Raw genomic sequence first — 26,844 nt, 5'->3', positions numbered from 1 at the left:
TTATGTTACTCTTTTATTTTGAACAGGTATGACAACTCTTAACCCGCAGTACCCGCCTCTCATTGACCCATCTACCATCAATGATGGCATCATGGTCCTTGGCACCACCAATCAGCCATGGCTGCTGGAGGACGAGCTCAGGAAGATATTCACTTACAATATTCACGTCAAACTACCAAATGAAAAAGCGCGAGAGGAACTGTTTAGAACGTTCCTGCATACATTGCCACATAACATCAATGAGGATCAGTTCAAATGCCTAGTAGCGAAGAGCGAAGGGTGAGTCCAGCTACAGTTTTATCCTACAGTCAATAGTTTCGTGAATTACCAAAAGCTTTCGTTAAGAAACCTAAAAATGCCAGGATTTATGATGGATATAGGTTTGCTGACATGGCTCTGGTGTGAACTTTGACCTGGTCATAGAGTCGACCTTAACCCACTGTTCTTTTATCTTTTTCAGGTACTCTGCTGCAGACATTAACACTGTGATCATACAAGTGGCTCATATGCCTCCTAATGAACCAAACAAATATATTCAAAACACGCCTAGGGCTATAACCTATGTAAGTTGAATTGTCTTCGCCTTTGTCACTTGGAATGCAATCTTGTCACTTGTTACGAACTTTCAGAATTTCATAACACCATTAATGATAATAATAATAATAGTTTGTTAATTTATGCTTTCAAAAAGACATTAATAATGCATGCCAGGCATCGTATGTGAGCATAATGCTGCCAGTATATTATTTGCCGGAGCCATTTTAACTGTGCCCCTCGCGTTCCAGGATGACCTCGCCACTGTGATGACTGACTATAGATGTAGATTTACGGAGGAGGTGTCGGCCAGATACCAGAGTTACATCAAAGCCGCCACACACAGATCTGGTAGGTGCTTGACACAAGCATGGGGGAACCTTTATCTTTATAAAATGCTTGCAGTAAAGTTACTTATGATTAGTTGATGGAACAAGAGAAGGGCATTGTCAGAATATCTCGTACACTTTTGCAACTGAAGAGCCTTTTAATAGCAACTCAGCGTAGATGAAAGGCGTAGAAACAAACCTCAGATACATCCAACATCATATACCTCAACTTATAAGAGTATCTATCCATTAGTAACGTCCCGGTATTCTTTATATGGTCAGAGATGTTTACATGCAACGTGTCCACTTTCGAGGGGGCCCCTGTTCTAACTGGTGTTATGTTTTGTCCCGACAGAAGAGCGGCGGGAAGACTCTAAGAGTGAGGAGAAGGGTAAGCCCAAGGGCGTCAAGAAGTTCGGCCAGAGGATTGCAAAGTCCATTGCTGCCGCGCTCGTTGCTGTGATAGATTAAACTGTGTCTAGATTATAGTGAAAAGACAGGCCCTGGCCGTAGGTACAGTGCAAGGCTGCTCCGTAAGCTATTCCAGCCCGAGCCATGGCCACAGCAAGTCGCAGGGATGTTGTAATTAGCTCTGTACAGTCTATCTGTGATGAACCTCTTATTTTTTTTTATTTTTTATTTTTTAAATAAGACCTGCACTGGCCCTGGCCCGGGCTGAATGAATACCTGATAGTGAACTGAAGTGCTCTCGTCCGAGTGGACAGAGAGGGGTGCTTCAAGGATGATGATGGTGATGATTGTATTCTTTCCGTGAAGTGATGATGACGCAGCCTTGCTTCAGCCAGCCAGGGTCGGAAGAACTTAGTCACTCGAGTCATTTCCCGATCCCCACCATCTGCAAGCAAACTCCGCCCGCCCGCCCGCCCTCTGTCAAGTGTTCCTCCCAGCTCCCCCCTCCACACACCCACGAACCCCGCGGGCAGCAGCCTACAACGAAGCCCACAGCCCATGATTCCCCGGAACACCTAGCAGCCTCTGGTTTGGCCAAGTGTGTTAACAGAAAAAAAAAAAAATCTGAAATTAGTTGGAAGAACATAAAAAAAAAAAATTCAGAAAACTGATGTGAAGTGAGAAAAGACATCAGAGAAAACAGCTGATGTGAAGTGTATAGAGAAAGATGCTCCGAAGCGCTACCACAGTTCTGAATTTCGTTGTGACAGGTGACAATAATTCCTACCAGCACATGTGGCTCTATTTTTACCTGACTTCGTGAACAATAAGATGTGATGTAAAGATGTGACTGTTTGATATCCACTCGACTTATCTGATTCACGGATGGAAGGCATATTGAAGCACTGTGCTCAGGAATGATCTGTTTGTGCTTTTTTGTTTTTTTTAAACAATTGGAACGAGAATGTGCTAACTGAGGCTGCCAGGTGGATATGTACCACTTGGGATCTGCTTCTACCATACAGCATCATAAAGAAGGTGTGGGAATTTTTTAAAGATGCCTGGTCTATATGTTGTACAAATCTTCTTCAGTAGATAATCATTCATTTCGCCTAAGTCACGTGATCTCAAAAAAAAGTGCGTAAGCAGTAATCCCATTTTATAACGTAGGTAAAAATGTTTTTTTTTTCTTTTAGTGATTTAACGTGATAAACATACAGTAAGTGTCTTATTTTATTATTATTATTATTACAATTATTATTATTGTTATTGCAGTTGACTTGGAAACTAAAAGACATAGAAAAAAATTTACCAGTCAGAATTATTGATGGAGTGACTAGAGGTGACGACTTAATAAAAATAAAAAGACTTAGCTGTTCCGGCAAGTTTGATGGGCATGCTACTACTGATTTGTTATAAACATTCTTGAGGAAGCCATAGTATGAAGCTGTGGGAAAAAAAGGGTACATCATTGTGGCATTGTTCTAACCCGCTCTTTTGTGCTTGGGGTGAATATTGAGTGGCCTTTCAGTAATTGTTAATGGAAGGTATTATTTTTCCTCCCCCTCTCCCCACTCCATTCCAAACCCACACCACCTTCCTCCCCTGCCCCCAGTCCCTCCCTCTGAAAGTATGCAACATTCCCAGTAAAAATGGGTCTTAGTTAAAAACAAAAAAAGTTTACATAGTTCTACTACTTCCTCAGTCCGTCCGCTGGATAATTGGCATTATGTGTGTGTATGACCATATATTTTTGTGAAAGATCTCATGTAGGCTTAATCCCAAGACAAAGGAGCCACGTCCAATGAAAGACCAGCCTTCAAGTCTGTGTGTAAGTGCTGCCACACTTGTTACACTTATGTCACCACTTTTATTGCTGCCATTTAAGTGGTCATGACAGGTCACTTATTTTTTTCATCACTCGAAGACTGAAATCCCCCCCCCCCTTTTTTTGTTTAACAAAGTGGCACTGTTGGTGAACACTTAGCTTGGTGCAAACGGTCCCTCCTCCCCCTCCTTAGTTATAGTTTTGTGTATGTTCTTGTTCGACTGCAGTCATGAAGGTTCAGGGCGGTGCTTATCCTCGGCTGGGGGTGGTGGAATTCAGCTTGCGCTTTAATTTGTTGGTTGGTTCTATTTGATATTGTGTTAAGAATATTTTTATGGTGGGTGGGTTACGGTAGATGCCTTTTTTGATTTTATGACATTTTTTTTTAATCTGCTGTTTGGCCTGATTTTAAGGGATCCTTTGGACTTTTTGAATGAACAAGTCCCTGTGGAATTCCTTCACTTTTGGCCATTGGGTGAGCACCTAACCTGCTTAAACATTAAATTCAGCTGCCCCTGTTTCGCTTATTTAGAAATATGGATGGCGAGCATCCCCCTCCTCCTTGTTCCTTCCCTTGACCAAGGCATTGGTTGGATCCCTAGTGTTCATGTCTTCCTCTTTCTTAAATATATTCAATATTGTCAAATTCGTAATTCATTCAAATGCCTCCCTACTTCAGAATTGCCTTTTTATCATTTTCAACTCGGGTAACCCCTCTGTCTCTCGAGTTTGTTTTACTTTTCGATGCACGAGGACATGACATTAGGGCCATAAGGGCCAGAGGTCGTGATATGGCACGAGCTGCGCCTCGGAGCTCGTGCCAGCATACTTCACCCCAATACTTCAGAGTGCACCGCCGTTTTCAAGTGTGAAAAGTTTACTTTAATATTGCATTTATAGAGCCTCTGTTTTTAGCCCGTAGCATTTGTTCATGCTTAGCTGTTAAGGATGTAAAATAGACTGTGAAACAGTCTTGTGTGTGTGAAGTTAAACTATGGTGTTGCCACAGATCTTTCTGGGCCGCTTGGGTGGTTGCAACCTTTACCCCATCCACCCGGCGATCCCTCCCCTGTAGTTGTAAAATGGCTACCCCTCCGCTCGCCCAGACAATCCGTGAGTTTTGTTGTTATAGTGTATGAGCGTCCTCTCCCTCTCCCTCTCTCAGCTATGTGTGTTATTACTTTGGGGGCTTGTCTCTAGCGCAGGTGTGGACGCCACTGCCTCTGGTGTCTTTTCTCTCAAGTGATTACTGTGCTCATGATGTGATTGTGGTTTACTGTAGAAAGAGTATATTTGATCAGAGATGGCAAGATTAATTTTTTTTTTGTTATAAAACATGATGCGCACAAACTTTACCCATGATTTTTATTTACAACCACAACTCTGCTACTACCCCCCCTCCCTCCCCCATGCATGTTACCTGGTGATGGCTGCCAGTCTACCTTGGTGTCCTGGTGGCTGACAGACAGTCATCTGGGTGTCCAGGTGGCTGACAGCCACCTGGATGTCCCAGTTGGCTGCCAGTTCTGTGGGTTTCCTGGTGGCTGACAGACAGCCATCTGGGTATCCTATCGTGGCTGCAGCACGGGTTTATCGACGGTGCTGCCAGTGCAATAAGTTATTCTCTTCTTTTTTCCGGAAGACGCATGATGCTACCAGCTTTGCAATGTTCTAGTTTTTCACCATCTCCATAGACTGTAAGGAGGAAAGTGGACTGTTTTAATATGGTATTACTGATGATAATGAGGAGTGTATGTACCTTTTAAGTTATATTCTTGTTGTTTATGACTGTCCAGAATTCTGAAACACTGCTCAATGGGGGGTACAACAAAAAATATTAAAACAGGACATGGCTTAAGAACTCTACCAAAACCATTATAAAGAAAGAAAACTTGACACTGTCCCAAACCCATGTCGACCAGTTCATTAGGACGTTATACAATGCACCCCAAGACTTGTTTGAGAATTCTGGAGTGTGCTTCTGCTTCTTACCTATGGAAGGTTGCTTTAGATTTTTATACAGTCCAACGTGTTGAGGTCGTCGAATCACTTGCTACCCACCCCAAGCCCGTCTTTCCCCAGTTGCAGTTCCGTAGATTTAAGCCTTTCTTGGTTTGTGCGACACAGCGCTTGGTGATGAATAGGTCTCGAGAACATCATCTGACCGTGTGACAACAGGCTATGCCAGAGGCCACACGGAAAGAGATTCTCATGTCAGACCTTCGTAATTCCCTTTCAGGGACGTTTCTCCAGTCCTGATATCATTTCTAATAGTGTGCTTTCAACACCCATCCATGTAAACTTTACTAATATCCGTGTAGGTGTAAACATACGTACATGTTCCAGCTTAGCGAGAGAGGAAAAAAAAGTGAAAAATCCACACTTTTACACCTAATGGACCATTGAGCTGCCGCGAGTATCAAAAACCCAACGATGAACAAATCACAACTTTAAACTAATAACCTTACAACTTGTAGAATGTGATAAGGGCAGCTTCTAACGTTCTTGTACCACAGTACAAGAGTTGTATGCTGGAACCACGATCGTCAATCATGACTTATTCTGGGTCGTGTGTGGAAAATACGAACGTATCATTGTCTCTTGCCAACGATAAATCATCGACATGTTTTCAGAGTAGCTTATACAACTCCTGCGCTGATCGATCACAGAACATTCGTGTTACGGGAAGATCTCTGAATTTACTGCAGTGGAGGGGTGGATGAAGATGTGTCGATAACCCTACTAGCTGACACCAGCCGAGGCACCAGAGTAGTAGTATTAGTAGGTGACGGAGGGGAAGAAAGACGGCTGGCAGACGGAGTACAACATGTACCAGTGTCACCTGGTCAACGCATGTCTGAAATCCGTATCGATGCTATTACTGGTGTACGTCAAACAGTACGGTGGGGTGGGAGGTAGGCAGGTAGCACAGCGCAAGGCAAGGGTTAATCACTGGACGCGACCTCTTGGGTACATCCGGCAGCTGACGTGAGGTAAATTCCCCCTGGGGCTGTCCCCCGGGGCCCTGACCGCCCGCCTCAGGTCGACAGGGTCAAACAGCGATTGGGGGGATGAACATCCCCCTCCAAGTCTGTCATGGTAGTAAAAGTTTTTGTTGCCATTTGCGTTGGGGGGGAAGATCCTGTAAGCTTCGCGTCTCTTCCACGCTGGGCGCGTGTTACGCAAAAGAACGCACACGTGCGCGCGAGCGCACTTCACACACACACACACACACAGAAGTGTTCTGGTGTTGTTCATTAGGGAAGCGACAACGCTGGCCGTGTCTTTGTTTACACTGTTGCGCCAGGCATCGGGTTATCATAATACCAATTAGTGTAACCAGAGTCGTGGATGGTACGCATACTGGAGGCGTGTGTCAATATGCTCGCCCGGTACTATTTGTTCCTTCCATCCAGGAGAATAGTTCAACAAATTGCACGTAAGGACAAAAAATAACTGGATAAATAATGAGTTGGGTGGGGGTAGGGTGGGTTAATCGGCCAGCGCTCGTACGGCGCGCGCACACACACACACACACACCTGTAGGTAGATAGGCGTAGCCAATAACCTTAATTTTCCTAAAGTCTGCTTTGTGATGATGGAGTAGCGATTGCTTAATACTCAAACCGAATTAAGTGCATTAAGTAAGCTTTAAAAAATATTAATAGTTAAGTGTATCAGACGTGAGGGACCGACGGACGGGGACACTGAGCATGTATAGAGTAGTTGGTCACCATGTTTGAGCTCCGGCCCAGGGTCGCCGCTGCGTCAGGCGGGAACCGAGCGAATTGGCGGGACTCCCGCCTGGCCACCTGCCGACCTTATTTTCACAGTTCATAGTTCATTTTCTTGGAGTATAAACGCGAGTTGTAATGGTTATCACTTCACATGTCTTCCTCCTCTGTTTTTATTCCATGGCTCCTGATCTACTACGTTAAGGGACACCGATATGGCTGTTGTGTGGGGGAAAAGCTTCATGTTTACGAATGCGTTAGAACGTGGTGGGTCGCTCATACGCGGGCCATCTGAACGAAAACCAACATTAAACTCTGTTAACAAAAGCTCAGCTGGACAACATATTAGTTATGGTTTCTTGGCTTCAGAAAACGCGAGACTTTGTAATATCTCTCTACTACACCTGCAGGTCGAGAGAGAGAGATAGGGAGAGCGAGCGAGTGTGTGTTTTAAGATCGACTCGACCCCCTCATACATACATACACGGTCAAGCCGGACAGCTGCCTCCCGTGCTAACCTTGCTCTGCTCGCCATCTGGCCACGATGCGGAAAACGGCAGTTAAGATGCAAGCGGGTTTTACGAAACCGTCGCACTCGAGCGAGTGTCTTTGATCGTATCGACATTAGGGGGATCTATCTATCTATCTGGTGCCTCTCTAGGTGGATGCTGGCCAGGCAATATTCCTTTTTTTTTTTTAAATATATTTTATATTCATAAGCTGGTGAACGCTGGTTATATAAGCCAAGGGAAATCTACTTAACTGCTTCCAAATACTCCGCAACACGTACGTTACTGCACCGTTGTTATGTTTTAAAGAGACTTGTGAGAGAGAGGCGCGCGCGCCCTTCGAGGCTAACAGTGGTCCTGTAACTGTACCTCCTCCACAGGGTTGCAATGTGATAAAATGTAAGATGTGTGTGTGCCAGGTTGGAGTGATGATTACTCTTTTTTTATTATTATTATTCTTTTATCTGAGCCTAGAGTCAAGCCAACGAATGTATTTTAATTCTCCCCTCCTCCTCCTCCTCCTCCCCTTTCCTTCCCCTCCCCTCCCCTCCCTCCACCCATCCCAAGGCGAAGAACAGAGTAAGTGATATTTTGTTTACTTTCCTCGCGCTGTATTGAGGCAGGGACATATGATGCAATAGACTGATGCCGCTTCAGTGAGTCCTCTTATTGTGCTTCCTTCTTTCTCTCTCTCTCTCTCTCTTTTCCTCCCTCCTCTGTTCCCTCTCCTCACTCACCGAACTTCCCAAGACCTTCCTGGAGGCAGATGTGGATCTATATAAGTTCCCAGTCATCATTTTTTTTGTGTGTTTGATGATATTCTGTAACACGTCTTCCAAATGTGCTCTTCTGGAGGAAGACGTGGATAACGTCTTCCAAGCAACTTTCCTGCCTGCAACACGAAGAGTCTTCCACCATATTCTGGTAACAAAAACAAACAAAACTGTCTTCCAAGAGCCTCTCGTCATGCGGTGGTAACCACTCCCTCCTTGAAAATGTTGGTGGAACGCTATTCCTTCCATAGGGGGAATATATATATATATATATATATATATATATATATATATATATATATATATATATATATATATATATATATATATATATATATACCGTGGTTGTCACTGAGAGGTTTTGTAAAGGCTCAACCTAATAATCCTTCAGGGTTCTTCATAGATTCCAGGGGACTTTTCCGTTCTACCATTGTGGTAATTTTTTTGGTGTGTGTGATCTTGGATATACCAGTATCATACTACAGATTCATTTTCTTTATAAGAAAACGTGTTACACACTTCCCGTAGTCTACATCAGTCCTAAATTCAAACAGCATTTCTCTGGCTCACTTCCTTTTTTTTTTTTTTAGTATATTCATTATGCCTTTTATTGATGCAATACATTCCGTTATTATGCCTTCTTTATATGGTTTATAAGTCTCGGTGCTTTTATATTATGCAGGCCAACCATTATTATGTTTTATCCCATTTTCTTTTTGTTTACAAGTCCCCCAACATTGTGTAACATGAGCCTGTGTTGCTTATCTCTTTTGTGTTATCTTCCGCTTGGGTATGTTGTCAAATTATTCCAATCTGAATGATTAAAAAATTTTTATTTTTCTGATGAAACGGCTTTCAAGGGTTTCTTAATGAAATTGAAGGAAAAAAATATACGTTCAATTCGCTCTGCCTTGCCTGTGTGATAATGTTGTGTTCACGTGACCCACAAAATACGATTTGCTTATGACGTAGGCAATCCAAGGCGCCATTTTAAATGCAGTCATTATATACTTTTTTTGTATATTTGTAAATTAGTAGTAGGTAGTTCTCTTCCAATTCGAGGTTAAGAAATTGGTCAGAATAATCCGTAGTTCGACGAGTGGCCTGCCATTTTGGAAATTCATTTGTCCAATCGCTGTTTCCGCGCAGCTAGAAATCACTGCTGCTGTGTTCTGTACTGCAGTGATGATGCCTGCTGCAGTGCAGGTATGATCGACTTCTGTGTCTCTCGCAGCAGTGATCACTGCAGGCAGCAGTGTCGTGCGGCAGTGACTGCATCTGTGTCTCGCACAGCAGTGACAGCAACTGTGTCAAGCAGCGGCAGCAGTGATGAGGTTCAGCTCCTGGCGGGTCGGTCATGCATTCATTCCTTCAGGTTTTGAGCAAATCGTATTATGTGGGTTCCTAAGAATACATCTATTTACTGTATCAGAAACTCTATGAAAATCAACTGTAGAATCAGCTGGTCTAAATAAACCGTTATTTTATTATTGCCATACTCAGACTTTCATTCTCCTCTGTAGATATAGTCAATATGATCTTTTATCATCAACCTTGACTCCGGCTCGACGAATGTTGCGAGAGAGCAGCCAACCTTCAACCTAAACGCCTTAACACAGATGCCAACCAGGGGATGCTGTGAGTGTTCCTGGTGTCCTCAGACGAACTGAGGGAATAGTCAACAACCTTAGAAAAGATGATCTACCACACTTCCTCCTCACTGACTACCAGACTAAAGGGAGGAGGGCGCGAGAGGGTGTGGTGCCCCTCTCGACAGCTATGCCTCCTCCACTACACCATCATGTTCCCCTCAACACAGGGAAGACTGTGGTAAATGAGAGGAATACAACGAAGACAGAAATGATTCACCACAATAAATGTAACTATTAACCCATTTTTTCATGCAATAACCAATACGTTTGTACAGATGAAGACCAATTAATCAAGGTAAAGTTCTGTAGCAACATTTAAAATCCTTCATGCCTACGATGGAACCATCATAAAGGAGACACCGAGCATATATATATATTCCTCAATTGCCCTGCACCTGCACAAAGACGCACACGCATCACAACACATTATGACCGGCAACACACTCCCACGAGGTACCAAATTCTGACGAGTCACATTCATTACCAGACATGCACATAATTATTTCAGGTGTTCATAACACAACTAATTTGCCGAAGTTCGAGCAGCCCACACCACTCTTGTGTTCAGCATAATGAATATGGAGCATTTACATGATGCTCAACAATACTAATAGTGAAAAGCAAGAAATCGCCCCAAAACGGTGTTTTTTTTGGGTGCCAAAGTCCATTATTTTAGTTGGAAATAACACTAACAATCCTTGCTGCTTTTAATACTAGAAACCTATAACAATATCCAGATGTGGCAGATCCCGATAGATGTGATATCGACACGTGTGACGGACACAAAAAAATGCTATCGGATCCGCCTCTTTGTGCTGACGCCCCGAAGTGACAAGTCACTGAAGGTATACAACAGGAGCACAACCTCGTCGAAGAACTTATACCTTCTAAAGGAGTCTATCCTTTCCCTGCAACTGACTGCACCGCAGTCTCTGAAGCTGGAGGAACCCCTTGAAAGAGTGGTCCTTGGGGGTTACATAGCAATGAATTACTATCTCCACTTCTACATTACTCCTCTCAACTTGTTCGCCTCTTTGTAATGAATCGTTTATCCTGCACGGGGAGTCTACCCCTCCTCCCGTGTGTATAAATGCCACAAAATTACTCATCTGTTTAATACGTAACGGCCTCGGGGTTTAGAGCCATGATGCTAAATAATAAAATTCCTGGTTCTCATGCAGGCGTCACGCATGCATCCCATCTCCACAAACACCCGAGTCTTTCCTATGAGAAAGCTGTGATCACATTACAAGCTATACCTATCTGAGCGCCACTGGGAAAATAAAAGACAGTCCAAAGTTACTCTGCTATGCAATCAAATTTCCGCCTACGTCAATTGCCTTTATAGGAAAATTTGTCCTTACCAAAAAAAACCTCCCAAATTATGCGTTCGTGCAGTCCTAAGTTATCCTCGCCAGCCTCCTGCTCTTCGTAACAGGGCAAGGAACAAGACGTCACTCTGCGTTACAGTGTTACGTAAATTACACCAAGAAAACTTGTCTTCATGGGATAAAAGGTAAAATGACACAGTGTTTACAGGCTGTTCTTCACTGTAATGACGCGGCTCTTAACAACTCTAACCCCCTAGTCAAGATAATGAGACCTATTACATAATGAGACATAAAGTCATTTGTAAATAAAACTGATACATATGCATAAGTTACACACACACACACACACACGCACATATATATATATATATATATATATATATATATATATATATATATATATATATATATATATATATATATACATAGTAAAACGAAGTTAGTTACCTCAGAAAAAGCAATCATCGAGACATCTAATTCAGAATATGAATATGTCGTTACGGACACACAACTCTAATTACTTCAATTTACTTGTATTTAGCGGAGGATCTCACTGATGTAAACTGGAATATATTTCTAAGGCGACGGGAGGACCCCGGAAGCGATAATGTTGGAAGTACGTGATCCGAGATATTTGAGGTGTAATTATCCGGCCGGAAATGAGGCAGATGAAAACGACAGTGACAAAAAAAAAAAATGAAAATGGTGATTACGAGGGTGAGATAACATGATGAAGGTGATGATGGTGAAGAGCAGTTCGATTTTTACGGAGGTGCTGCTCCTGCCGAAGATGGTGAGAACATGAACCATGAAGACGTGAACGACTGTGAGGGTCATATGACGGTGGTGAGTTGGGTGAAAATGACGGCCGAAATGCTACTTAAAACGTAATATTCGACATGGGAAACTTTCCATACATAATCATTTTGATTAAAGGAAAATCTCTAACATAAATTGATGCCGAAGTCCCCTCCGAACCTGATCAGTTTGATTCAGTCTAATCAAATCATGGTAAACACAAACCATCGATCATTCTCAATCATCTGCATCAACCTGCCTCTCGACGTGCCTCTATTTCCATTCGTCTATCAGTCTATCGTTCTCAGCATCAGTTTCCAGTGTTGTTGAGAGACGTTGGCCCATCTTCCCTGCGCCTTCGTCAGTTGAGCAGATCTTCCAGCACGATGGTCCTGGAACGATTCTGGAGCAGAACGGACCTTCGGGCATGTTCGTCCTGGATTGTCCAACATGTTCGCCGTGGGATATCTGGCGCAGGTAGGTTCTGGAAGGACAGCAGCAGATCTTCGACGAAGAGTAGAAGCAGAGATCTTCGCGCACTGTTTCCGTGTGTCCCGACACTTTTCTCGCCTCTTTTTCCTTCCTCTGTTTCCTCCTCCCAAACGCTCACCCTCCCTCCCTTCCAATCTCCTTCCCCCTCTACACCGGCGTCCGCAGCGGACACCGTCGAGGGCCAGGTGTTGGGGCAGATGCTCGAGTCCTCTGCCTCACCTCCGCCGGAACTCCTCCAACACCTGGTGAGCCACAACTACCCCTCCAACACCGTAATGCGTCCTCCTCAGTACGATGACTTCACAAAGTGACTCCAGCAACTTAAGTACCATGAGTATGATGACAGTCCCCTGAGTATGATAACAGTCCCCTGAGTACGATGATAACCCCTGGAGTATGATGATAACCCCTGGAGTATGATGATAACTCCTTAAGTACGATGACAGCCCCATGCGTACGATGATCGCCCCATGAGTATGATAACAGCCCCTTGAGTACGACGGACAACCCACAGAGTACGATAACAACCCCCACTTTGAGCATGATGATAACCCATTCAGCAGGATGATGACAACCTTAACAATATGATAACCCTTCCCTTATGATCCTCCAAGTAGAGTAAATCATCCCCTCACCGTCCTATAAGATGTATGTCGCCCCCTTGACCACGACGACTTAAAACCCCCAAGTACTAAGACGAATTCCTCTACGCCCTCGTCAGGATGAGTCACTGGGGGACCTTGAGAACAAACGGCTCTGCCTGGTCACGCGTCTCCCTCTGAGTTATCACACGCCTCCCTCAGTGTCCTGAGCTTGCGACACCGCAAGTCTAAACTCCCTCCCTAGTGCTCGCTGCTACGACCGGGTTTTCTGATCCCTTGCGACCTGCCACTTCTTCAGGACCGGGAGAGAAGAGTAGCATACTGGTCCGTCCCCTCCAAATCACGTCCATGGGAAATACTGCAAATGGAGTCTTTCAACTCGAAACGACCCAGGTACACGTAAAAGCCGCGGAGCAACTTATAAGTGTATACAGAGTGACGATACGATCCATGCATGAGCTGCGATACAGGTTGGACTTCTGGGTTGGGTGGCTGAGTAATCTGGCTGACTCTTAAAGAGCTGGTCGATTTTTAACACATTCTCCAGTTAGTCAGACTGGCTGAATATCTAAATAGGTGTTTGAGCGATTGCTTATTGGTTCGGGTGTCTGTTGGTTGGCAGACTGGTCTGTGACCTGGGTGATGGGTTGGTTGACTGGCAGTTAATCACTCACCAAGACAACTGATTGTGTGACTGATTATTCATCAATTTAACTGGGTCGTTTTTCGACTGACCTCTCTGAGACTGAACGATTGATGGCCTAATTAGCAATAACGTTGGTTAGGTGGATGGTCTTTCGACTGCTGGCCGAGTTGAAGAATAATCAACATGGTAAATGACTAAATGCCTAATTCAACAGTTGAGTGAGCGTTCATCTGGGTAATTATCTCATTGGTTGAATGACTGAGGGGTTGAAACGTGCTCAGGTGAGGGATTACATGACTGATGATACCAATGATTTATTAATCACTACAGTAGAAGGATGGCTGAGTGATCACACAGATGATGCCAAACCGATCACTAAGTAAATAAACAATTAAGGAATGAACATAAAGGAAAAAAAAATACTTTGATCATCTATAAACCTAAATGAAAGATTACCCGACTGATCAAAAAAATCTATTGATCACACACAATACCTACGAAGACAATCTTTAACAGCTAAAGACATAATCTTACAAAAAACATTAGATACAAAAAAAAAAAAAACTCGCATTCAACATCTAACAACCACAAGACCATTTCTTAAAAACTTAATAACAAGTCCTGTGGTCTGAGTTAATTTCATTTCTGATGACCTTAAACTGTGCGATGAACTATAATGACGTCTTAAAAATCTCACGACTGAGTTATTCACGATATTCACCAAGCAAAACATAACCTCCAACAAAGCAAATACAACCTCTAACCATAACAAACAACTTCGAGTACCGTCGTGTAAAGTGTGAAGTGTGCAAGTCACTCTCTTGCCACCACGCAACTTGCCTGCATCAAAAATACAAATCTGGTCCTTTGCAGCAGCGTTGTCTGAAGGCCACAAACCTAACTTGACAACACCAGTAATGCATTTCCAGCAACCAGAGAGAGTAACTTAACAATACCAGTAATGCATTTCCAACAACCAGAGAGAGTAACTTAACAACACCAGTAATACATTTCCAACAACCAGAGAGAGTAATTTAACACCAGTAATACATTTCCAACAACCAGAGAGAGTAACTTAACAACACCAGTAATGCATTCCCAACAACCAGAGAGAGTAACTTAACAACACCAGTTATGCATTTCCAACAACCAGAGAGAGAGAGTAACACTTACAACCAAATAACAAGTAGTTTTCACAAAGGGTTTTTCTTTTGCACAATAAGAGTTTCTGAGTTACTGTTTGACAATCTCAAACCCCAGGATAAACAAGCGGACTACCACAAAAATCCAAAACATCCTTAACGACCTCCCTTAACAGCCGTTAACGAACGTAACCTACAAGCCCCGACAACCCCTAACAACCTCACACAACACCCCACTACACATCCCGCTAATTAACGACCCGAAACACTATTGCTGGAACCTAGTGTGTGTGTGTGTGTGTGTGTGGAGGGGGGAGGAAGGTTGACGGGGAGGAAAAAAGGTAACAACCGCATCGCAACTTCTTCATCACCAACACAAATGGCCAGTGATTACCCAGCCAAAGAAACCAGACGTTTCCTTTAATTAATCCAATCTATAAAAAATAATATATCCAACCATCTTAATACTGTGTCTTGGTGCGTGTTGCTACTTGATACCACAACTCCCACAATAACAACATCTCAAAACCTCACGCGCGGCTCACCAGATGGTTAGAATTAGAATTTGAACGAAGACGAGGTTGGAAGCAGCGAGAAGAGGTCATCAAAATATTTGGCCAGTGAGTTACACCGTCCAGCCCCCACCCACGACACCCACTCCCCCACCCCTACCATATCTGGCCGGATGTGGGGCACGTGCGTGCACGTGTGGGCCGCGCGGGGTGTGTGTGTGTGTGTGTGTGTGTGTGTGTGTGTGTGTGTGTGTGTGTAAATTATATATATATATATATATATATATATATATATATATATATATATATATATATATATATATAATAAACATTCTTATGTTCGTACGTGTATACGAACATATATCTAAGGGTTCGTGTGTTTGTATACGTAGGTACGTATGTATGTCGACGTCTGGTCCACACAAACATCCTTCACCCCGCTAGCGACTCACCTCACCCCCCAACACAAGCCTTCGACCCCCACCTCCCCCTACAAAAGAGGTGATCCGGTGTGGACGGCCCGGCCGCAACTCACTTCCCTCACGTCCTATTTATACACGGATGTGACACCGGAGCCGACATGTGGACACTGGCTGGTCCAGGCGCGCGCTGCCCCTTCCAATCCCGATACCTCAGAAGTCACACACACACACACACACACACACACACACACACACACAACGATATATTTTGGAAGTTTGACGTGGCGAAGAATTCTAAGTAATCTATCAATCATGTTCTGAGACGTGTGTCCATTTATGGTTAACATATACCGGCTATAAAGCAATACTAAAAACCTCTCTATTATGTGCGTAAATTATTCAAATGATCAAAATAGACAAAAATGCCTTACGACTGCTTGTATATGGTGCTCAGGGTAATCACTAACTTTTCCTTACGTCCACTAGATATTTAACTTATCTATTCATGCAACAGTTGCCGCAAACGTTGAAGAAAAGAAAACGGGTAATTTGACATAGGGAGAAAGAAAATGATGATAACCGAATTTTCGATGAAATAAGACAGACCAAGTCCAGCAGTGGGAGATCGTGGACGAGGCTTGTTAGCGCTGAGGAAGTGTGCTTTGTTCCAGGAATGTTCCATACCCATTAATCGAAGTCCAACAGCACCCTAGACTTCCCTTGTTGATAAAAGGGTTTCGTTTCCAGTCGCCTATTTTGTCATATAAGACTTTTTAAGTAATTCCCGAATCTTTTATCTATTCTCTAACACATTTTGACGCAAAATAAGCGTTTAATAAGTCTGATATTGGCTTCTATTTCATTTTCCGCGAGTGATGTTCACTTGTTACAAGTCACTTCCGTTTTCCCTTTTTCAAGAGAGAAAATGGGGTACTGTGTGTCGGCTGTTGCCTGGACTGTTTGGAATTATCGCCTATCATCTCCTCGGAAGAGGAGTGTTAGCAGTTTTTAACCTCAACATAAAACTGTGTATTTCTCAAGAAAAAAGAGTTCTACGCTTCACAGAATTGCTTCTCTTGTCCAGATAGTAATACTAAGGGTTGGGGTATAAAGTGTAACGTCCCCGATATCAAACGAAATGTTAAAATGTTCTGGAAATGGTATTTTCGTTCCTGGAACCTAACGTGACTTACCACTTCCCTGGAACTGTCTTTCACTTCCTCAAATTTTTCCCCCCAAAATCACCGGTTAACGCAACGGAGAAGCGCGCTACCCTGAAGGCTTTTCTTGTGAGCTTACATCTCCCTCTCAAATCTTGCCGTCGCCTTCAGGACACAAACCGAGAGATGAGATAAAATGGTAATGCTGCGCTACGAGATTGGGAAATTGGTATACCCACCTCTACTAGACGTATCACGACGCGTTGGAGACGTTTCCACGAGCTGGGCTGAAAACCCAGTCGCCCACATTTCCATGCGCTGGGCTGTACCCATGATCATTATACCCACATAGTAGTATCCAAAGCTCTGATCAGACAGACTCCTCAACCACCACGGCATATCCAACCGAGGCTCCGGATCAGCCGGAGACGTTATCTATGTCTCGGCAGTTCGACGAGGCACCAGGCTCATCCTCAACATGGAAACCAAGCGACTTACTCGAGGCTCTCTTGGACAACAAAATGGTTTCGAGCCAGGGTACTGAAGTTCTATCATACGGGCTGTGTGCCGCGGAATAGTACAATGTCTGGCATAAAATAAGGAATACGATCCACATGTAAACAGTATATAACTACAGAGGTAACGTATATGCCTTATATAAGCACAGTATAAGTGCTGTATGTAAACAATACACTCGCAGTATATAAGAGGGAGAGAGAGTGAGAGAGAGAGAAAGAGAAAGATGGAATGCGCGTGTATAATAATAATAATAATAATAATAATAATAATAATAATAATAATAATAATAATAATAATATAATGAACGGTTTATTGAATTCAGGCACCCATTCAGCAGAAAGATGAAAATTTAAGATTATAGTAGGGCTCGTGTGTGTGTGTGTGTGTGTGTGTGTGTGTGTGTGTGTGTGTGTGTGTGTGTGTGTGTGTTTACAAACTACACAAAGACCACTTGTCACTTGGGAGCCAGGCCAGGTGTGGCACAGTGCCAGATGACCTCCTGACCTTCCACCTGGGGAAGACAAGTCGTCCGTCCTCTCTCGGGTAGACCTGTGTGTGTCTGTGTCGCCTCCAGGTCGTCGCATAGACGACCTGGAGGCGACATGAGGCACTCAACATGATCCACCGGGAGTTCCGAGACGTATATAACCATGGAATCGTCATCATCCCTACCTCCTGCCTCCACCCTCCTCCTACGTGTCTGTTTTTACCGCAAAAGTTGTGACTTATCATTCGGTCTCCCTTGGGCCCACCTCTGACCCTTCCAGGTACCTCCCTCCAGGTCCCCAAGACTTTCTCCTGTACGGTTCCTCAGCGAGGCTGCTGGCTGGAGTCACCGTTACTCAACCGACCCTGGAAAGACTGGTGTCCTGCACTGGCTGACCCGCTGAGTGACCCTACGGTGAGGCGAGTTCCAGAGTGACCCTACGGTGAGGCGAGTTCCAGAGTGACTCCACGGTGAGACGAGTTCCAGAGTGACCCTACGGTGAGACGAGTTCCAGAGTTACCCCTACGGTGAGACAAGTTCCAGAGTGACCCTACGGTGAGGCGAGTTCCAGAGTGACCCCTACGGTGAGGCGAGTTCCAGGGTGACCCTACGGTGAGTCAGTCTCCTGGACTGACTCAACCGTGAGTCTGTCTGCTGGACTTGACCCTTAACGTGAGTCGAGTAACCTGGACTGACTCTACCTTTGGGTCGTCTTCTAAAAAAAAACCATCACCCTCTCTCTCTCTCTCTCTCTCTCTCTCTCTCTCTCTCTCTCTCTCTCTCTCTCTCTCTCTCTCCCTGATATCTTTCCTTTCACATCCATCCACACCTCAGTACCCACCTTACCTACCCAACCCACTGCGTCATCAGAGCGCCCCCTCCCCTCCCTTCCCCTACCCTTGTACCGTGGTCTTCGCCCACTTGTGGTGGTTCCTCGTCCATCATACCGGCCAGTTTTCAACCCTACGTCTCTCTCTCTCTCCACACACACACACACACACACACACACACACACGTACATGTCTCAACACTTGAATAAAATCACTTCTTTTAACATCACAGTATACCTTTAATTCCTTCCTTCTATGTATAAGCTTCCCTCTCCCTAGTCGCTGTTTCCCTTCCATTTCTCTTCCATCGTCCCTCTCCCTCCTATACTAGTGTATGACAATTTCTCTGCATTGCCTTCAATTTACACTTTCTTTCACTCATTCCCAGGCATTTTCTTCACCCCATCTCTCTCTTTCCCTCCCCCCCCTCTCTCTCTCTCTCTCTCTTATCTCTTCTCTTTATATGTGTCCATCGCCATGGTTTCCATCTGCCTCGTGACCCGACACCTGGTGACCTCTTGACCTCCCCCTCCCTCTGACCTTTCCGTCTCAAGCGGGTTGCCAGCTCATGTATTACGCGACTGGATCGCAGGCGGACGTACACTTTTACACTAGCGACGCGGCGTAACGTTACGAGGCTGTCGGTAACCCCTTAGTTTCAAGCTCTTCGATCGCCAGAGTTAAACTGGTACTTGCCAACACAAGAGTTGGGAGGGGAATACTGGTTCCTTAACCTCTCGAACATGATGGTACGAGCCTTGAGCACGATGGTACGACCCTTTGAGCACGATGGTACGACCTTTGAGCACGATGGTACCACCTTTGAGCACGATGGTACGACCCTTTGAGCACGATGGTACGACCTTTGAGCACGATGGAGCGACCCTTGAGCACGATGGTACGACCCTTTGAGCACGACGGTACGACCCTTGAGCACGATGGTGCGACCCTTTGAGCACGATGGTGCGACCCTTTGAGCACGATGATACGACCCTTTGAGCACGACGATGTGCGACCCTTTGAGCACGATGGTGCGACCCTTGAGCAAGATGGTGCGACCCTTTGAGCACGACGATGTGCGACCCTTTGAGCACGACGATGTGCGACCCTTTGAGCACGACGATGTGCGACCCTTTGAGGATGACAAGTACGACGCTTGGGCACATCTGGGAGCACGAAGGCCCAACCCTCCTCCTCAAAGGTCTGGTGTAGAAGGCCGGGAAGGTTATACTCAAGGGTCGCCCTCCTGCAGCCCTATGTGTCGCTCTCGATATCTGGAGACATCCTCCCACAAGTGTGACCCCCCCTGACCTCTGACCTAACTCTGCAGGGTGACCACTGGTGTGGATGGCCACACACACACACACACACACACACACACACACACACACACACACACACTTTCCCTCTCACTCTTACGACAAGGGCTCTTCCCCTCCTCTCACACAGTCACTCTCCCTCCCCCAACATGTGCTCTCAAACCCTACCACTGTTGTTGTGTACTCTCTCTCTCTCTCTCTCTCTCTCTCTCTCTCTCTCTCTCTCTCTCTCTCTCTCTCTCTCTCTAATCGTCTACTACATCGCATAAGTTATGATCCTAAGTGGTCGTTCTTACCCAACCCTCCCCGCCCATCTGCAGCTCACCAGTGTAACATTCTCCTTATCACCTCTCGTCACTGCCTCTTTCTCTCTTCACGTGATCTTTCTATTTCTCATTCGTTACCATCCGTTTTCTCTCCTCATCCTTCCGCCACATCTCTTTTTCTATGGGTTATCCCTCAGTCTACTTTACAGCCCTACCCTCACATCTCCTCTTTCTATACCACATTAATCATCAGCTTATCTTGCGTCTCATTAACCAGCCAAGCAATCAACCAACCACCCATCCAGTTAATCAACCAATCAACCAACCACCCAGTTATTCAATCAATAACCAGCCACCCAGCCATGCAGGCAGCCACAGGGGTGCCTACAAGAGCCGTCTCCGACCCCCAGCACGATCGGCCTTTGAGAGAGAGAGAACAAATGGCACATCCTCCTCCTCCTCCTCTCCGTATCATACCTGGGGCAGTGTGTGTGTGTGTGTGTGTGTGTGTGTGTGGAGGGCCGCAGCCAAAGATCGCGAAGCGTGATTAAAACGAACAGAAAACGACTCTGGAGTTCGCTACCCAGTGCTGCTTCTGCGAACGACTGGGCGTGGAGGTGGTGGTAGGAGGGGAGGAGGAAGGTTCTGAGAGAGTCACGTTATGTGAAAAAGAAGAAAAATGTGGACGGAGGGATGGAAGGGGGTATCCGCCACTGTAAGGATTCCGTCCGAGATTGTAATTTCTGCCAGTGGTTGAGTAGGTGTGTGGGTGTGTGGGAAGAACACCACGTGCGCGAGAGGTGATTACTGACTGCGCTTCAGGTGTAATTCAAACCGCAAGTTGTTATTTCGGCCGAGGGTAATGACTGGGGTACGAGGGCAAGGCCTCTCTGGGGTTGATGAATCTGACTATCCCCCACCTCAGAAAAAAAAAGGGACCAGGATGGTCCTATCGTGTGGGTCTGTGTCTGTCTGTCTTTCTGTCTGTCTGTCTGTGTGAAGCAAACGTCCCACTTACCTTAAAAAGGTGCTGGGAGAAGCTGAGATAAGGAGGAAAATATGTGGCACTTTGGAGGGAGAAAATAATTCACTTTCATGGCCCCAAACCTGAACTTGTTTCCTAACTTAATTTCAGTCCTTGCTTATTTGCCCCAGTGGTCCCTGAACTTCAGTCCCCCTCCATGTGGTCTCATGTCTTTTGTCCCTGGGTGACCACAGGGTGCTGGTGTTGCTAGTTCTGTGTATCATCCCTCAGAACTACAAAATCCATATATATATATATATATATATATATATATATATATATATATATATATATATATATATATATATATATATAACCTTGTCAGCACCAGCTGATTGACGACTCACATGCCTTGATTCAATCCACTGACAGCACGTCAACCCCTGTATACCACATCGCTCCAATTCACTCTATTCCTTGCCCTCCTTTCACCCTCCTGCATGTTCAGGCCCCGATCACACAAAATCTTTTTCACTCCATCTTTCCACCTCCAATTTGGTCTCCCTCTTCTCCTCGTTCCCTCCACCTCCGACACATATATCCTCTTGGTCAATCTTTCCTCACTCATTCTCTCCATGTGCCCAAACCATTTTAAAACACCCTCTTCTGCTCTCTCAACCACGCTCTTTTTATTTCCACACATCTCTCTTACCCTAACGTTACTTACTCGATCAAACCACCTCACACCACACATTATCCTCAAACATCTCATTTCCAGCACATCCATCCTCCTGCGCACAACTCTATCCATAGCCCACGCCTCGCAACCATACAACATTGTTGGAACTACTATTCCTTCAAACATACCCATTTTTGCTTTCCGGGATAATGTTCTCGACTTCCACACATTTTTCAAGGCTCCCAAAATTTTCGCCCCCTCCCCCACCCTATGATCCACTTCCGCTTCCATGGTTCCATCCGCTGACAGATCCACTCCCAGATATCTAAAACACTTCACTTCCTCCAGTTTTTCACCATACAAACTCACCTCCCTATATATATATATATATATATATATATATAACCTTGTCAGCACCAGCTGATTGACGACGCATTCAAACTCTCATACATAAAGTGACTGAGCGCGCATGTCATCTTCTCAGCCATGCGATTAAATAGGAAAAAACCGTGATTTTCAGGTGAGGAGGCGGGATACCCTCGGTGCTGTACACAGTGACGTCAGTAGAGCTTCTTGCGACAGGAGGCCGACAGATCAGAGCCCAGAGTCGTCATCTGAGTCACCACGAACTGACGGTGATACGGAAGAAGACGATGACGGGAAGAAAATAAAAGCGTATAGCATCTATGGCGCTATATATAGCACTATCTATGGCACTATCAATGGCATTATCTATGGTATTATCTATGGTATTATGGAAAAAAACACAGTTCCCGCCCTACTGGTCTTATACATTCTATGATGCCGTACTGGTAATATTAATCAGCTTTAATCTATCAATGATACATTCCAAATGAAGCAGCCGTGTCAACAGATACGGCTCCTCACTTTTCCTCAACCTGTCGTTTATCAATGATACATTCCAAATGAAGCAGCCATGTCAACAGATACGGCTCCTCACTTTTCCTCAACCTGTCGTCTCATCTTGATCCCTCCATCACCAGGGACGGAACTAAAACAATTTGGGTCTTCGGTAATCCCATCATATCACGGGAAAAGTATAAGAAACGTGGATCCGTGCGACATTCGTGCCCGACAAAGGGACGCGAATCCTGCCCGGGTAATAATTGCAGCAAAACATGACATCCTACGCTGTCATCATATAAACTGGCAGGATGTAAACTCATCACTGTTTCATCTGTTGGTGGCAGGATAGTAAGATGTGTAACCGTCTTTTTTCTCCCCTCCCAGAGTCCACTCATGTGTTTCAAGTCTTGAGGGGTGTACCAAAGGGCATCTGATTGGTACCCCTTTTATTTACGATTAAAATGCCCAAGTCTGAGGTCCACCAGATCTCCCTATCTATCTATCTGTCTATCATTTACCTACCTACCTACCTACCTACCTATCTATCTATCTATCATTGTTGCAGCATCACCACTAAGACTTGACGGAAATGAGACCGCCAGAAGCACGGAGCTTCATGAACCACATCGGGCAAACCCTGAACCCTGATTCATTCGGTGTCTTCGGGTTTCCCACCTCGGTCGACCCCACATCCCTCCTCTCCTCTCCCTTGCTCCAGGACACGTGACCTGTCTTGGTACGAGAGTAAATTAGTCGTTGCCCCCTGACGGCGACCCCCGTCTCCCCCTAAGAAACCACGTCTTCCAAACGACTGTGTGTGACGACGACTCATCACCAACCAACCCCCCTCCCCCCTTAGACTTGTCCGAGGTCATCCAGGTGCATCCGGTAACTTGTTCGAGGTCAGGTCAGTGAGGAGGGGAAGGAGGTGGGAAACGTGTCATGTAGGGAAATATGACTAAAGGGGTGAAGTGGGTACGAAAAAGAATAAAATATTCAAACATGTAAACCAAAATAAAAAGGCGTAGTGTGGTGAGTTTACATGATGTAAAAGGAAGTTTACCCAATGTAACCAAATTCTGATAGTAATTCAAGGCGATTACTTGTTATGCAATGTTTATGCAAACACTAAAAGACGTAAGGTATTCACAGACCAAATACCGAGGAATTCAAACAGCACAGCAGGCCACAGGGTCCTGACGAGGCTGCTTGATACTAGAAGACACACACACACACACACACACACACACACACACACACACACACACACACACACACACACACAACCTCACGGATCGGTCTGGCAAGAACGGACAGACGTGTGATCGTGTGATACTCACCGAGGGACGGACCTGGACCTGGTCGGCGCATGTAGGGTGAAAGGGGCGCACGAAGAAGGTGGGAAAAGGGGGAAAGGAGGTGGAGAGAGAGAGAGAGAGAGAGAGAGAGAGAGAGAGAGAGAGAGAGAGAGAGAGAGAGAGAGAGAGAGAGAGAGAGAGAGATGTAGGGGGAGGAGGGAAAGGGGAAGACAAGGTGATGACAAAGATGATAAGAGAGGGCAGGAGAGGTGAAATGTGGAGAGGGGTGTGTGTGTGTGTGTGGGTGGGTGCAGGGGATCACTGTGGTGGTGGTGGACATAATGAGGCCGTGTTGGTGTATGGTGTGATGGAGAGGAAGTGGTAGTAGGGAGGGGAAAGAGGTATTAAGAGGGAGGGGGAGGAAGTGGTAGCAGGGAGGGGAAAGTGGTATTAAGAGGGAGGGGGAGGAAGTGGTGTCAGGATGGGGGACAGGCGTGGGTGGGGAGTTGCCAGTGTTGGGAGGCGGGTGTTGGGAAAGAGGGGGAGTGTTGTGAGTGTGTTGGGAGTGAAGTAGTGTAAAAAGGGTGTGTGGCCCTTTAGGGGTCAGGTCTAAGGCCATGCCCTCACACCAAAGGGTCTTACCATCATACTCAAGTATCGCAAACACGATACTCAAGCGGTCGTACACTCGTTCTGAATGGTCGTACCGTCGTTCTCAAGGGGCGTAAACTCTCGTGCTGAGGGGGTCGTACTGTCGTGCTCAAGGGTCGTAAACCCTCGTGCTCTGGATGGGTCGTACCGTCGTGCTCACTTCATTCTACCCCAACACGACCGAGTCGGGACGACGAAACCCTGGTCATTCATATGAACGACCACAGAGAGCCAGAGATGATATTAAAAGCGCCATCGGAACCCACCATCAACAGTCACTCACTCTGTTAACAGTAACGCCATCTGTTTGTATACATCTCCTCCGTTAAGTGTGGCAATCGTTGCTTCAAAGTCAGTAACGCACTCGCCATGCTCTGCCCCCCTTTTTTTTCTCTAAGCCGCTGTGTTTATTTAGTAAATGAACTTATCTCGCGAGACTCAAATGGTCATAACAGATTTAACTTACAACATCTGAGGCAATGGTACCTATATATATATATATATATATATATATATATATATATATATATATATATATATATATATATATATATATATATATATATATATATATATATATATATATTCTTCTTTCCCTCGAGTCCCTTCTAGCTATATGGGGCTTCTGCAGCGATCAGGAAGCCGGCTACGTTCGATACATACAGCTTTCACAATACAACAGTATACTCGTCTTTGGCTGAAGTAATATACGTGATTATGGGTTAACTTTATCAACGGTAAAAAAAGCAAGTTCTCGCGGTGTCTAAAGGGTTAGAAACCCACGGTGCTTATCTGAAACCAAGAAAATTAGTTGAAAGTAAAATGGTTTCGTCCGAAACCGGAGGAATCGATGTGAAACCCAAAGACAACAGCCAGAGACCAAAATGAACCTTTCGAAACCAGAAGGAACAATGGTTCAACGAAACCTACTCGATAAAAACCCTACCGAACTCGTTCGAAACCGACCGAAACCTTGAACATCCCATACCCTCCAGAGAACTCGATAAACCAGCCATCGATCAACTGAACACCCGTTCGAAACCAAGTGAATCCGCGGGTAGGAAACAAAATCGAAGGACCCACCACGGACGGTCAGGTCTCTGGGACTCCAGGGGTCACATCCAACCCAGGATCCTATTAAGGAATCACTCGGTGACGCCATCTTGAGGCTATGACGCCTCCTTGTGTCTCTCTCTCTGGCCTTAATTTGACGCCCGCGACACCATCTTAACCCCGTGACCTCACGGTGACCCGTCATGTGACCTCCTCCCCCCACCCCGCTCCGCCCCGACCCCACCCGACCCTGCTAGAGCCTCACCCACCTACCAACCACCACCACCACAACTGCTACCACCACCACAACTGCTACCACCCACCTACCACCACAATCACCACCGCAACTGCTACCACCCACCTACCACCACAACCACCACCACACCTGCTACAACCACCTACCACAACCACCATCCACCACAACTGCTACCACCCATCGACCACAACCGCAACCATAACTGCTACCACCACCACCTACCACAACTGCCACCACCACCTACCACAACCATCTCTAGAATCATTGCATCCTCTTCAGAATCTCCCTTAAGGGAATCATTCCATACCCCTGGGAATCTCCCTTGAGGGACTCCGAATTCTCTGACGACCTCCTTCAGTACATTCGAGGACTATAAGGTACATTTTTGGGGTTGCTTTAAGTACATTTTTGGGGTTGCTTTAAGACGTCTGGATCTCTGAATCCTCGCATATCTCTGGGGGGGATGATGATGGCTGTGCTTCGCACATCCTCAGGCTCATTCTATGATCTGGGGTTCTCTGGGGGGTGGTGGCGGTGGTCATACACTCTGGGGGTGCCCTTGTTGTGTAAGATTCACTTTGGTTACTTATATCAACGTCTCTCTCTCTCTCTCTCTCTCTCTCTCTCTCTCTCTCTCTTCCCCCTTGACGCCTAATCCTTGAGATAAGTTATCTCGTGATTCATCTAATCCGAGAACCTAATCACCCGAATACCTAATCTCATATCCTAATACGTAATTCTGACTAAACACCAAAATACTAATTAGAACACCTAACTTTA

General features: G+C 45.4%; 1 protein-coding gene across 5 annotated transcripts in view; it reads left to right on the top strand.

Annotated features, from left to right (window-relative positions):
- Positions 1 to 9,616, top strand: part of LOC139763899 (uncharacterized) — a 350,136-nt gene extending 340,520 nt beyond the window's left edge. For all 5 annotated transcript variants that reach the window (XM_071690313.1, XM_071690316.1, XM_071690314.1 and 2 more), the window contains 4 exons: positions 27 to 279; positions 461 to 563; positions 786 to 885; positions 1,219 to 9,616. In XM_071690313.1, the coding sequence (XP_071546414.1) occupies positions 27 to 279; positions 461 to 563; positions 786 to 885; positions 1,219 to 1,334 (572 nt within the window). In that variant the 3' untranslated portion in view covers positions 1,335 to 9,616. The remainder of the gene's footprint in view (positions 1 to 26; positions 280 to 460; positions 564 to 785; positions 886 to 1,218) is intronic.
- Positions 9,617 to 26,844: the final 17,228 nt, after the last annotated feature.

Source organism: Panulirus ornatus, chromosome 48 (assembly GCF_036320965.1).
Source record: "Panulirus ornatus isolate Po-2019 chromosome 48, ASM3632096v1, whole genome shotgun sequence".
NCBI lineage: Eukaryota > Metazoa > Arthropoda > Malacostraca > Decapoda > Palinuridae > Panulirus > Panulirus ornatus.
Note: the sequence above shows the minus strand (reverse complement) of the source record. Positions and strands in the feature narration are given on the sequence as shown.